At 60.4% G+C, this 13095-nt stretch overlaps 2 protein-coding genes across 5 annotated transcripts in view; one reads left to right on the top strand and one right to left on the bottom strand.

The window, feature by feature from the left end:
• The window catches only part of MEGF8 (multiple EGF like domains 8), a 28174-nt gene extending 24953 nt beyond the window's left edge, over nucleotides 1-3221 (top strand). The window contains exon 42 of the mRNA XM_051989489.1: nucleotides 293-3221. Within this exon, the coding sequence (XP_051845449.1) occupies nucleotides 293-1525 (1233 nt within the window). The 3' untranslated portion in view covers nucleotides 1526-3221. The remainder of the gene's footprint in view (nucleotides 1-292) is intronic.
• A 2429-nt stretch (nucleotides 3222-5650) lies between these two features.
• On the bottom strand, nucleotides 5651-8711 carry CNFN (cornifelin). Of its 4 annotated transcripts, none has more exons than XM_051989487.1 (5): nucleotides 8622-8711; nucleotides 7732-7903; nucleotides 7016-7126; nucleotides 5961-6097; nucleotides 5651-5823 (listed from the first exon to the last, which is right to left on the bottom strand). In XM_051989487.1, the coding sequence occupies exons 2-5, from the start codon at nucleotides 7766-7768 to the stop codon at nucleotides 5734-5736; spliced, it is 375 nt and encodes a 124-aa protein (XP_051845447.1). In that variant the 5' UTR covers nucleotides 7769-7903; nucleotides 8622-8711; the 3' UTR covers nucleotides 5651-5733. The 4 variants fall into 4 exon arrangements, with proteins under 4 accessions (XP_051845447.1, XP_051845448.1, XP_051845446.1 ...); XM_051989488.1 differs by having other exon boundaries at nucleotides 7732-7828; nucleotides 8622-8683; XM_051989486.1 differs by lacking the exon at nucleotides 7732-7903 and having other exon boundaries at nucleotides 8622-8698.
• Nucleotides 8712-13095: the final 4384 nt, after the last annotated feature.

Here is a 13095-nt window from a genome sequence, read left to right as displayed (position 1 = left end):
GAGGCTGGTCTGTGTCGGGGGCCCAGCCCCGGATGAGGGAGCAGGTGGTTTAAGCTAAAGGGATGAGAGGTGGCAAGAACCTCCTGGGAGCTGGCCATCTGAAGTGGGGGGGCCCGAGACAATCTTGGAAGGACAGAGTTGGGGAACAGAAGGGTGTCGGGCTGACAGCGCCTCTGATTGTGAGAAGGAAGAGCTCTCTGAGGTGGGGGCGGGGCTGAGGCCGGGGGAGGTCCAGCCGGCCGAGGCCTTGGATGCCGGGCACGGGGGGACGCTCGCCTCTCTGGCCCCGCAGTGCGCCAAGTGCCGCGAGTCCTTCCACGGGAGCCCCCTCGGGGGCCAGCAGTGTTACCGGCTGATCTCGGTGGAGCAGGAGTGCTGCCTGGACCCCACCTCGCAGACCAACTGTTTCCACGAGCCCAAGCGCCGGGCCCTGGGCCCCGGGCGGACCGTGCTCTTTGGGGTCCAGCCGAAATTCACCAACGTGGACATCCGCCTGACGCTGGACGTGACCTTCGGTGCCGTCGACCTCTACGTCTCCACGTCCTACGACACCTTTGTGGTGCGCGTGGACCCGGACACCGGGGTCCACTCCGTGCACATCCAGCCCCCTCCGCCGGCCCCCCCACCCGTGGCTGCAGAGGCTGGGCTGCGGGTGGGCGAGGTGGGTGCCGGGGGGCCGGGGCCGCCCCCCGAGCCCCGGGTGCGGGAGGTGCGCCCCCGGGGGCTCATTACCTACGTGACAGTGATGGAGCCCGCGGCAGTGCTGGTGGTGCGCGGGGTGCGGGACCGGCTGGTCATCACCTACCCCCACGAGCAGCACGCCCTCAAGTCGAGCCGCTTCTACTTGCTCCTGCTGGGTGTCGGCGACCCCTCGGCTCCCGGCGCCAACGGCTCCGCGGACTCCCAGGGCCTGCTCTTCTTCCGCCAAGACCAGGCGCACATCGACCTCTTCGTCTTCTTCTCCGTCTTCTTCTCCTGCTTCTTCCTCTTCCTGTCCCTCTGCGTCCTGCTCTGGAAGGCCAAGCAGGCCCTGGATCAGCGGCGGGAGCAGCGGCGGCACCTGCAGGAGATGACCAAGATGGCCAGCCGCCCTTTCGCCAAGGTCACGGTCTGCTTCCCGCCGGAGCCGGCCGTCACCGTCCCCTGGAAGACGAGCGGCGTGGGCCTCCCCGCCCCCGCCTTCCGCCGCTCGGAGCCTTTCCTGGCCCCGCTGCTGCTGACCGGGGGCGGGGGGCCGTGGGGCGCCGGCAGCGGGGGCTGCTGCCCCGTGGCGCTGCGGGCCGGGCCCATCACCCTGGAGCCCACCGAGGACGGCATGGCCGGCGTGGCCACGCTCCTGCTGCAGCTGCCCGGCGGCATCTACACCCCTAACCGGGCCTGCCTGGGCTCGGCCCTGGTCACCCTGCGGCACCGGCTGCAGGAGTACTGCGGAGGGGGCGCCGGACCCGGGGCCAGCGGGCATGGTGCGGGGGGCGGCAGGAAGGGACTGCTGACTCACGACAACCTCACCAGCATGTCGCTCTGAGGGCCCGGGGGTGGAGAGGGCCGCCCGTTCCTGGTCCCTGCCCCTCCGCCCCCCACACTCCCAAACCACCCCTCGCCTCAGAGTCCCCCACGGGGCCAGGCTCTCGGACTCTGCTTTTCCTGGACCCCCAGCGGGCTCATCTGGTCAGGGGACACCCTCCCTATGGACCCTCTTCTGGGCCGTGGACTGTGCCCATGTCTGGCCTCTCTGTGGAATCGTTCCCCCTGGACTCTGGGCCGGGTTTCTTCTCTCAAGGCAGCCCCCCTATTGCTCCCTCACCTCAAGCCCCTCCTTTCTGGGCCTGGAGCCCCTCGTCCACAAATAGTGTGGACTCCGGACCCGTGGTCTCCCCAGGGACCCCCCCAGGCGGCCGCTTCCTGACACTGGACTGTCTCGACTTCCTTAGGAGCCCCTCGGCTTCCTGGATGTCACAGTATTTCAGGTGTGGACACGTAGTCCAGCTTGTACCCGAAGCCCCCGCGCCCCGCGGTGCGGAGAACCTCACTACCTCCCGAGGCAGGCCGTTCCAGGTGGAGGCTGCCCTCGTCGCTGGCAGGATTTTCCTGAAGTCAGGCCTCAGTTCGCCCCTTTGTGTCTCCACCCGTTGCTCCCAGCCCGCTCTGGCTCAGAGGGACCAGTCTTGTCCTCCTCTTGCATGGCAGCCCCTCAGCTACATCAGCGCCCGTGTGTGTCCCCTGCACAGTGGTCATCTCCAAGGCAGCCCCACACCGCCCGCTCGGCCCCCGGGCCCTGCATCCCGGGCGGTCTCCCGGAACTTTTCCCCTTGGGGCTGGAAGAGCTGTGGGAGCTCCGGTCACAGCACTGACTCCCACCAGGCTTGGTGGCCCGGGGCCCTCCACTTGCTGGTAATGTTTCTGAAGCCCAAGGCCAGCCACCTGAGGCCACTGGGGCTGCCTCCGCCCGCAGTGAAGAATCCCTCCCTGATCATTCTCGGGGTTCCGTGAGGGTCGCCGATGCTTTTACCCATCATCACTAATTCAGCCCAGGGCCGCTGCTCTCCAGGCCAGAAGCCTGCGTCTCTGTGGGGAGCAGCTTCCTCGGCCGCCACTCCTGGCTAGATTCCCGGCCAGCCGACCTGCTTCTTCTCCGGGGGACCTTCTGATCCAGGGATGGGTCAGTGACGGGAACCCCCCGCCCCCAGCAGTCTCGGCTCAGAGGCCGGATGGCCGATTATCGGCAGTGTGAGAGGGAATTGCTCAATAGCCTTGGAAGCCCCTTCCATGATCAATAACTTTTCCAGCCCACCCCCACCCCCCAGCGGCCCAAGTAGCAGCCAAGGTGGCGCTTGTAAAGCACTTAGCCCAATGCCTGGCACATAGTAGGTGCTACAGAAATGCTGCCGCCGTCTCTTCCCAACCAATGATGTTGATGAAATCCAGACCCTCTCTGATCGGTAGTGAAGCATCTCGGTCCCTGGTTCTTTAACTCGGCACTCCAGTTTTCTCCCCCAAGTCCTCCTGGGGTTTTCCTTTCTATTCGTCCCCACTCTGGTTTCGGAACCCCTCAGCCTTCCCCTCCAGGGCTTTGGAGGCCGTTCCCTCTAGCTTGCTGCCTGCCCCTGCTCCTCCCAAGTTAGAGAACCTGGACAGCCTCTTGTGGGTAGGGAGGTGCTCGCTGGGCTGCCGTGTATGGGAGGAGGAAACCTAAAATTGCCAAATAAAACATTGCCAGGGGACTCGGTTGTCTGGTTGCTGCATAGAGACACGGGAAAGAATCCGGCTGCTGTGGGGGGTGGTCTGGCTCCCAGCAAACCCCCCGTGGGGGCTTCTCCCGCAGCCCTTCCAGGGGTCCCGCGATAACCCCGAGGGCCTCAGTCCCTCAGAGCCCACCGTTGTCTTTCGGATTCGCACTCGTGGTTTTCTGTCTACAGTACGGGGTGCGGGGAAGGGAGGGCCGGGACACGTCTGCCAACCGCTCCGGCGGCCCGTTGGCCAAATGTGTGTGTGCCTCTGGGAGAGAAGGGCCTTCCCTCGGTCCCTTCGAGAACAAAGGACCGATGGCAACAGCGTAAGGGAGTAGGGCACGGTTCCAGCATCCAAGGGTGTCCCCACCTTTCCTAATCGGAACACAGAACTTCCCTCCCTGCCTCTGAGGGCATATGAGACATAGGTTTGGGCCCTTCAATTACAGACTGGGCTGGGTCCAGAAGGAGAGGGTGGAGGAACCAGTCAGATTAGAGTCGGACCCAGGGTCTCTCTCCCAGGAGCCCTTAAACACGCAACAGAGGGACCTTCAAACTTGGCTGGGGTGAAACCCAGACTAGGGAGGGAGGAGCACTAGGACTGAGCCCGGGCATCGGGGCGAGACTTCTTCACCAAGTAGGGTGCAGCAGGGCCTCTCCCTCCTGTTACTCAAGTGATTCCCTGCATTACTGCATGAGGCAATAAGCAAACATTGAGCACCTACTGTGTGCCCCTATGTGAATTACATTTCCAGTTTATATTTGGGGAGACTGAGGCAGGCAGTAGTACTGTGGCTGGGTTTGAGCCCTGGGAACTCTGCCTCCCAATCCGGGCACTCTATCAGCTCAGCCACCCAGCTACTGTTCCCTGATACTGTCGGGGAGCTTCAAAAAGACTTGTAGGAGCATAGATTTGAGACCTGGAGGGTGCTGAGGGACCAGTCTAGTCCAACCCCCCCTTTTAGTAATGAGGAAACAGCTCGTGAAGGTAGAGACTCCCCTCTCCCATCCCCCCCTCCAAAAGTCCCTGCCGATTATCTGATCCACTCAGTGAGCTAGGTTTTGTGGTGGAAGCTCCACTGGTGCCCGATTTCCCAGCATCCTCATGGAGTGCAGGTATGGCGGCCCTACTTTATAGCCCAGGAGGTCGAGGCTCAGAGGGGTGGGTGTCCCCAGCCTGTTGGTGCTGGGAGCCGGACCCGGCTCTCCCAACACCACTCGGAAGCTCCGGCACCTCTGCCAGTGGCTCCTTTTGGCGTGAATGTTCTGGCTCTGACAGGCTTTCTCACGTTCAGATGGGGGGGGAGGGGGCGGGGCGGAGTGTCCAGCAGTGTTCCAGCAGGGACCTGGGAGGCAGCCCGTGTGACGCCCCTCCCCTCACGCTCACTCGCAATCCTGCCTGGGTGGGCCGGCTCAGTCCTCTCTGCCATCCCTCCGTCAGAAGGCCCACCCCCAAGGGCCAGGCCCGCAAGAACACGTGAGGGGCAAAATACAAGGTGCCCCCTTGAGCCGGGGGTCTAGATCACGGAACAACACCTGGATGTCACCCGTGGCTCAGAGGGTCCCCATTGAGAGTCCCGCTTGACTCAAGCCCGGAACTATCTGGGTACATAGGGAGTGTTCCATGCTTTTAAAAATTCATTCCATGGGGCAGCGAGGTGGTGCAGTGGTTAGAGCACCAGTCCCTGAGTCAGGAGTTCAAATCTGTCCTCAGACACTTAACACTTCCTGGCAAGTCACTTAACCCCAAGTGCCTCAGCCAAAAAAAATAATAATAATAAATAAAAAATCATTTAATCATTCCCTATGGTCTTATTTAACATCCCAGCAACCCTCAGGCTACACCTGAGAAAATGGCAGCGTACAGAGGATGTGGCAACCCTTAAGTGTAAGTATGAGTGAGTTAGAACTCGAACCCAGATCTCCCGGACTTTAACTGGCTGGGGAGGGTTCCGGATGGGGGGAGGGTCCGAGCCCCAGTAATACTTAAAGGATTGGGGATGATTTAATCTGGCGAAGAGAAGGCTCAGGGAGGCAGCGTCTTCAAGTATTGCAAGGCTGTGCTTTGCGGGGGAGGGGAGGAGAGGAGAAGGGGAGGAGGGGGGACAGGAGGAGGGGGCAAGCTTGTTCTCCGGTCACTGAGAGCACAGTGGAACGGGCGTCCGCAGCTGGGGCGCCGGCCCCTCTTTAGGATCCTCGAGCCAAAGCCCGTGTCGTTTGGCGCGCAAGGGGCGGAGGGAGTTTTTGCGGACGCCGAGGGAGCTCCTGCCCCAGGAGCCCGGTGTCCTCTCGGAGGGAGGCAGAAACCTGCTGCAGACACTCCCCCCCGCCCCCCCCCTCCCTCCGCCACTCAGGCTCGGCCCCCGGCCTCGCCCCGCCTGCCACATGTGGCCCCGCCCATTTCCCAGACCACTCGGACTCGCTTTGGTTTTCCAATTTTATTGGGGGAGGGGTGGGGGGGAGCGGGGGGTCGGAAGGACCGAGTGGGCCAAGTTGGGGCGGGCGCTCACTGTCTGATCTTCAGCTCCCGGGCCATCTGGCAGAGCGCGCAGGGCAGGCAGAAAGTGAGCGACGCCCAGTCGTTTCCAACGGAGCCCTGCGGGCGGAAGGGAGAGGGATTAGGGAGGATGGAGGGCGGTAAATCTGGGGCCCCCCTTCCCCTGGTCCCGGGCCCGGGCTCCTCCCCGCGGGTTCGGGCGCCGCCCCCCTCCCCGGGCCCTCCAAGCTCCCCACCAAAATGTGGTAGCGCTCCCTCATGCCGGTACGGAGGGAGTGGAGCCCCCCGGGCAGGTAGGGCGCACAGCAGCACTCTCCGAAGTCATCGGCGATGCGGCAGGCCAGGCACAGGGGGGCGAAGGTGCCGCACAGACCTGCGGGAGGAGAGGGCGCTCAGGGACACTCCCAAGCACCGTGTGGCTCGGTGTGGCTCGGTCCCTGAGTTTCTGCTCGTCTCTGTCTCTTTTTCCGTCCTTCCCTTCCTTCCTCTCCTTCCCTCCCTCTTCCCTCTCTATCCTCCTCATCCCTTTCCTCTTTCTCTCTTCTTCCCTCTTTTCCTCCCTTCCTCCTCCTTTTCTTCTTCCTCCTCTCTACCTTTTCCTCCCTTCCCCCTTTTTCCTCTCTCTCCCCTTCCCGCTTTCCTTTTTCCTCTCTCCCCCTCTATTCTTCTTCTTCTTTTCTTCTTCTTCCTCTTCCTCTTCCTCTTCTTCTTCTTCTTCTTCTTCTTCTTCTTCTTTCTTCTTCTTCTTCTTCTTCTTCTTCTTCTTCTCCTTCTCCTTCTCCTCTTCCTCCTCCTCCTCCTCCTCCTCCTCCTCCTCTCCTCCTCCTCCTCCTCTCCTCCTCCTCCTCTCCTCTTTCCTTCTTTCTTTCCTCTTTCTTTCTCCCCTTCTCTCCCCTCTTCTTCCCTCCTTCTATCTCTCTGTTTCCTCTGCCTTCCTCGCTCTCCTTCCTTCCCTCTTCTCTCTTTCCTGCTCCTCTTTTTCCTCTCTCTCTTTCCCTCTTTCCTCTCTCTCCCTCCCATTGTCCTCCTCCTTCTCTCTTTCCCTCCCTCCTTCCCATCTTTGAGACTCTCAGGGGAAAGCCCTCAATTCGGACAGCATTCTCTGTGCTGAGACCCTCCCCAGCTCTGCCGTTCTTTGTTCTAGGGGCCCTCCGGGCTTGGAGATCTGGGTAGAGGAGGAGGGCTGCAGGGGCTGCTGGGGCTGCAGGGGATGCTGCGGCTTCAGGGGCTACAGGGGCTGCTGGGGCTGCAGGGGCTTCTGGGGCTACAGGGGCTGCTGGGGCGCACTCACACACGGGCATGTCATTGCAGCAGTCAGTGAGTTCTGTGTGCCAGTCACTTTGCTGAGTCTGGTAGCAGGTGCTCTGGCTTTGGGGCTGGCTGGTCACAGGGTAGGACATGGCTGGGGAGAGCAAGGGAAGAGACAAGGTTAAAGGGGGATGCTTGGGGGCCTGAGCTCCCTCCTCCCCTCCCCCTTCCCCTCCCCCGATCTGGAAGGGGAAAGAAGGGAAGGGCTCGGAAGAGTCGCAGGCGGCCGCGCCCTCCTCTGGGAGCCGGCTCCTCATCTGCATTTGGAGCCACCTCTGGGCGGGGCCTGGGGTGTCTGGGGCGCACCGGGGGGTCTCCCTCCCCCTCCCAGGCTCCGGCTTTCTGCAGCTGGGGAGCGCGGGTGCACATCTGGACAGCCGGCGCCTCTTTCACAGCCGCATCCCATCTGCCGATATTCCCCGCGGGCGGGCTCCGGGGGACCTCTCCCTCCCGGTAGGCAGGACGGGAGCGGGGGGGAGTGGGGACCTCCTCTTGCACATCTGGGGTCAGGGGGCGTCTTGCGCATCGGGGCCGAGGGCCACATCTGGGACAGGGAAGGAGCGGGCGTTCCTCCTCCACATCTGGGGGCGGGCTGCACATCTGGGGGCCCGGGCCGGCTTCTCGGCTGTGTCCGCGCGACCCCGGGGAGGGGGAGGGGAGGGGAAGCCGAGCGGCCGGGGCTCTCTCAGCGGAGCGCACCTTTGCCCTTCACGTTGTCGTGCATCTCGAACTGCATCCTTGCGGACTGGGCGCGGGTCAAGGCGGAGAGGAGGCCGGTTCCGGAGGCGCCTGGAGCCTAGGAGGAGTGGGGGTGGGGAGGGGCAGGGGCTCTGGAGTGAGGGGCGGCGGAGTGTGGCGGGCGAGGGGGGCGCTGAGGAGGGAGAAAGATGCCGGGTCAGCGCCCCCGCCGTCCTCGCCCGCTTCCTCCCGGGAAGCTCTCGGTAGCGAGATTCATCCCTCGGGGCCGAGAATCTCCATCCCCCGTCCCCGCGCCTCCGGATCGAGAGGACAGATTCGGAGGCGGAGGAGGCGCAGAGGGCAGAGCCATCCCGGAATGGCCAGCGCCGGGGAGAAGCGCGGGCGCTCGGCAAGCAAAAGTCCGAGAAAAGCCCGGTTCGGCCCGAGACCCGGAAAGCTGCCGCTTCGCAGCCTTCGGAGCTCCCGATCGGGAGGCTGCAGGTGCCCCGAGGTGGAGGCCAACCTCCCCAGGAGGCCTCCGACTAGTCCGAGACTGAGCCCTTTGCCACACCCACGTGGCCCCGGGGCCTCTACCGGTACTTCGAGGCAGAGGAGCAGAAACACCCCTGAGAGAGCAAAAGGAAAGAAGGTACCTGGAGATGAGAGAGACAGAGACGCGCGAGACAGGGAGAGACAGAGACACCGAGACAGGGAGAGAGCGAGCCAGGAAGCCCCCAGCCGGGCAGTTGGGAGAGATAGCGGAGATGGGCTCAGAGCCAAGGGGGGCGCAAAGCTGCCCCTGAAAAGCCAGGACGGGACAGCCGGGGCTAACTGAGGGAGGGACCCGACAGAAAGGTGGGGGAGAGAGCAGAGGAGCCGGGGCTGCCCGGCCTGGGGGGCTTCCTTCCTACCTGGGGAGCAGTGGGCGGCGCGGGGCTCTCGGGTTTCCTCTGATCTCCTCACTGGCACCTGGTTCTGGCTGGGCGAGCTCATCCCGAGCTGCTCTTATATGGGATGGCCGAGAGGCAGGGGCGGGGCCGGCCGCTGGCACGGGGCAGGAAGCGCTCAGATGGGAGTCCCCTCCTTCCCCATCCCCTCCGGGGCATCCCCGACAGCCAGCTCACGGGGGGAGCCCCAGCGCAGGGATGGGGATCCCTGGGCTGAGGGACAGAGACTGGCTTTGGAAGCAAGCCAGGATCCGTGCAGAGACGGGGAGACTGAGGCACACAAGGACAGAGGAGATGGGGGGGAGGGTAGAGGGAGGAGGACCAGGGACACCTGATAATAGCTGCTCCCCGCCAGATGTACAAAGGCTTTCCTTTTCACAGTCGAGTCTGTGGTGGACATCATATTAACCCCATTTTAGAGATGAGGCAAATGGAGGTTTTTAGAGCTCATAGGTAGCTGACCAGGGTCATGAATCCCCGGTCTTCTGAGGTTCAGTTCTGTCCCCACTGATTCTCCAAAGAGATGCGAGGACAAATACAAGGGAGAGGACACAGCTTGAAACTGAACCTGAAATTTACTGTGTGACAGAGAGAGCATGTCCTTTTTTCTCCTTGGGCCTCGGTTTCCCCATATGAAAACGAGCGGGTTGAACACAATGATTTCCCAGGTCCCCTCTAGATTGAAATCTTATGGTTCTAAGAGGCAATGAAATGTACAGAGACTGAGATGGAGGAAGATACAGGAGAGAGAAAAATAGAGACACAGAGAGATGTCAGAGAAAGAAAAAGAGAAAGAGCAAAAACAGAGAGGAGGAGGATGAAGAGAAGAAGAAGAAAAAGAAAAAAAGAAAAGAAGGAAGAAGAAAAAGAAAAGAAGAAAAAGAAAAGAAGAAAAGAAGGAAGAAGAGAGAAGAAAAAAGGAAGAAAAAGAAAAGAAGAAGAGAAATGAAGGAAGAAAAGAAGAAAAAAAGAAGGAAGAAAAAGAAAAGAAGAAAAGAAGGAAGAAAAAGAAAAGAAGGAAGAAGAGAAAAAGAAGAAAAGAAGGAAGAAAAAGAAAAGAAAAAAAGAAAAAGAAAAGAAAAGGAAGAAGAGGAAAGAAGGAAGAAAAAGAAAAGAAGGAAGAAGAAGAGAAAAAGAAGGAAGAAGAGAAAAAGAAGGAAGAAAAAGAAAAGAAGAAAAGAAGGAAGAAGAAAAAAAGAAGAAAAAGAAAAGAAGAAAAAGGAAAAGAAAAGGAAGAAGAGAAAAAGAAGAAGAAAAAGAAAAGAAGAAAAGAAGGAAGAAGAAGAGAAAAAGAAGAAAAAGAAAAGAAGAAAAGACAGAGAAGTGCGGGAGGGGCAAGGAGAAACAAAAGAAGGGGGGGATGGAATACGCATTTATTTGTGCTGGGCACTGTGCTAAGCTCTTTGACAAGTATTATTTATTTCATTTGATCTGCAACACTTCTAGGAAGTGAATGTTATTATTATCCCCATTTTGCAGTTGAGGAAACTGAGGCAGAGAGGTGAGTGCTTGGCTTAGAGTCACATGACTCCTAAGTGCCTGAGGTTGATCTGGCCTCAGGCCTCCTGGATTCCATGCCCAGAGCTCTGTGGCTGCCGTGCCAGGGTGAGGCTCGCTGAGTTCTCTGCGTAGTACAGAGTGGAGAAGCAGGCTACGGCAAGAGGGAGGCAGGGAGGGAAAGCGAGGCCGTGTAGGGGCTTAGGGGGGCCAGGGGTCCTTAAGCTGCCCCCGCTTCCCTTTGGCCCCTGTGTCCCCATCCCACCGGCCGCAGGTGCGGCTGGGGGGACAGTGGCGGTGGCCAGAGCGTGGTCACTGTTTCCTGCGGGCTCTGAGGGGGGCGCGCCTCCCAAGAGACGTCATCCGCTCCCCCCGCGGCAAACCCGGAGGTGGGGAGCCGGGAGAGCAGGACAGCAGGGCCCCTCGAGGGTTACCCCTGACTCTCACAAGCGCGGCAGGACTGGGGGGGTGACTCAGTGGGGGAAGCAGCAGCAGGGCTGGGCGAGGCTCCTGGGTGGGCGTCACCCCCAGAAATGCTGGAGCCACCGGAAAAGTGGGGAGTCGCCCGTTGGGGAGAAGGTGCTGTCACCCGGCAGGCGGGGTCGGGCAGGGATGGGGTGATGTCTCGGGCCTAGGTGGGGCAGGCTCTTCTCGGGAACCCAGACATCCAGGACCTCCAGCCCCACCCCTTCGGCCCGGCATCCTGATCTCCAGATCTCTGGGTAACTTTTAGCCGCCCATCGCTTCCCAGAGTTGTTGTGAGCATCAGGTGAGATAATTATAAATGGCTTAGCCCAGTGCTTGGCACACAGTAGGTGCTTAATAAATGCGCACTTCCTCCGTGTAAATGTCCCTTAATTTGAATCTCTGAGTTTCTCTGTCTCTTGGCGGTTTAATAACCTCATTGTATAGAAAGGGAAACTGAGTCTCTGGACTATGGATTTGCTCTCCCATCCATCCTTGGCTCATTGCTAACGCCCTCCCCCTCTAGGCCTGCCTTTGGGATGACGTCCTCTGGGCAGCAGGGATGGGGAAAGAGTGAGAGTGAGGCAACCAGAGCCTGGCCCCTGCTCAGCCCCCCTACCCCACATACCCGGGGGTGCCAATTAGCTGGCTCAGGCTGGTGAGGAAACTGAGACTGCCCCAGCGCTGAGGTGGCTGGGGAAGCAGGCGAGAAAACTCGGGCAGGAAGGGTCCGAGGCTGGGGTCCGGGGCTGGGGAGGGGCTCCCGGGCTGGGGGGGGCTCCACAGTCACCCCCTCCCACACTCACCCAAAGACCTGGGGGCCCCAGCGGGGCCAGGCCCCGACCCCTGGTCCCTGTTTGCCGGGGACGGGAGGCTGGTTGCCTGGGTTGCCCAATGCAGGTTACTTCAGGCTGGCTCTCCCCGGAAAACCGGTCGAGCCAAGCAGACAGGCCGGGGGACAGGCGGGGTGGCTCAGTAGCCCCTTCCCAAACCGGCTGCCGCTTCCTGGCTCCACCCAGGACAGGGAATGGGAGACATCCGGGTGTGCCCCGTCGTGATCGGCCTTGGGTGTGGGGTCTGTGTGTGTCATCGTGAGCCTCTGCGGCAGGGTCGGTGCGCGGAGGGGCGGTGCACAGTGGGGCGGCACACAGTGGGGCCACACCTCCTGGAGCCGGGACTATTTCTGCCCGTCTCCACCTCCCGTGGCTCACACAGGCTCCCAGCAGGCGGCCCATAAGTGCTCCTCCGTTAATCGATGATTATGGACAGGGAGGCCTCGGGTTTCTGGAGCCTGTGTGTGAGCATCTCACTGTGAAGATCGGACGCATCCGCGCGTGGCCGCGATTGGATTTTTGGCTCCGGAATCCCCAGTCTCAGATTCTTGCTCTCTGCAAGTTACTCCTGGGTGCTCTTGAACAGGTCACTTCCCGATGGGCCTCAGTTTCCCATTGGTGCAAATGAAGAGATTGCCTCGGGGGTTGTACCAGATCCTTTCTGATATTGGCCTTGGGGGGAAGGGGCAGATGCGGAGCGGCCGTGGGCCCCTCTCAGGGCCCGTATTTCCCATGGTTACTCTTGCGTGTCCCTGGGAGGGGGTTAGTGACCTCTGTATATACTGGGGTAACAAGGGGCTGTGTGCTGCGACTGGGCGGGGAGTTGGAGGCCCCTTCTAATTCTACTACAGCCCCTTCTCATCCAATAGAATAAGCATTTATTAAGCCCTCACTAGGTGACAGATTCGGTGCTGGGCTGTGGTCTTTCCGGAACATCCAATTTGTAAACCCATTTGGGTTTTCTTGGCAAAGATACTGGGGGGAGGGATTTGTCATTTCCTTCTCCAGCTCATTTTTCCGGATGAGTAAACTGAGCTAAACGAGGTGACGTGACTTGTCCAGGGTCACATGCTAGTAAATTCTGAGTTTGGATTGGAACTCCTCTGCCTGACTCTATGTGCTGTGCTAGGATAGGGGGCTGTAAAACCCAGATCTCCCTCCTCTCAGGAAGCTAATCATCTCCTGGGGGCGGGGGAGAGAAGGTCCACAGCACAATGACATGTGGGGAGGGCACAGCTCCCAGGAAGGGGCCTGGGCTGAGCCTTGAAGGAAAGGAAGATTTAGGAGCGACAGAATCGAGGAGGACAGGCGACGGGTACCGAGTCGAGTCGCTCTTTTTCCCTCCCTCCGTGTCTGTCTCTCCCTTTTCTCCCTCCCTCCCTCTCATTCTGTCTCTGTGAGTGTGAAGGACTCCTCCCTTGCCCTGGAGATGGCCCCTGGGAGTCACTCTTTCTTAGCCTCAGTTTCTCCCTAATGAGGATGACTGGATGGGTGGAGGTGGGAAGGAGGGAGGCACCCAGAGAAACTAAGATGGGGGTGAAAGGGAGGCCAGATGAGGGAATTGTAGAGCAGAGCATGCACATCACACACACACACACACACACACACACGCACGCACGCACGCACACGCACAATCTCTCAGG

This window comes from Antechinus flavipes, chromosome 3 (assembly GCF_016432865.1).
Source record: "Antechinus flavipes isolate AdamAnt ecotype Samford, QLD, Australia chromosome 3, AdamAnt_v2, whole genome shotgun sequence".
NCBI lineage: Eukaryota > Metazoa > Chordata > Mammalia > Dasyuromorphia > Dasyuridae > Antechinus > Antechinus flavipes.
Note: the sequence above shows the minus strand (reverse complement) of the source record. Positions and strands in the feature narration are given on the sequence as shown.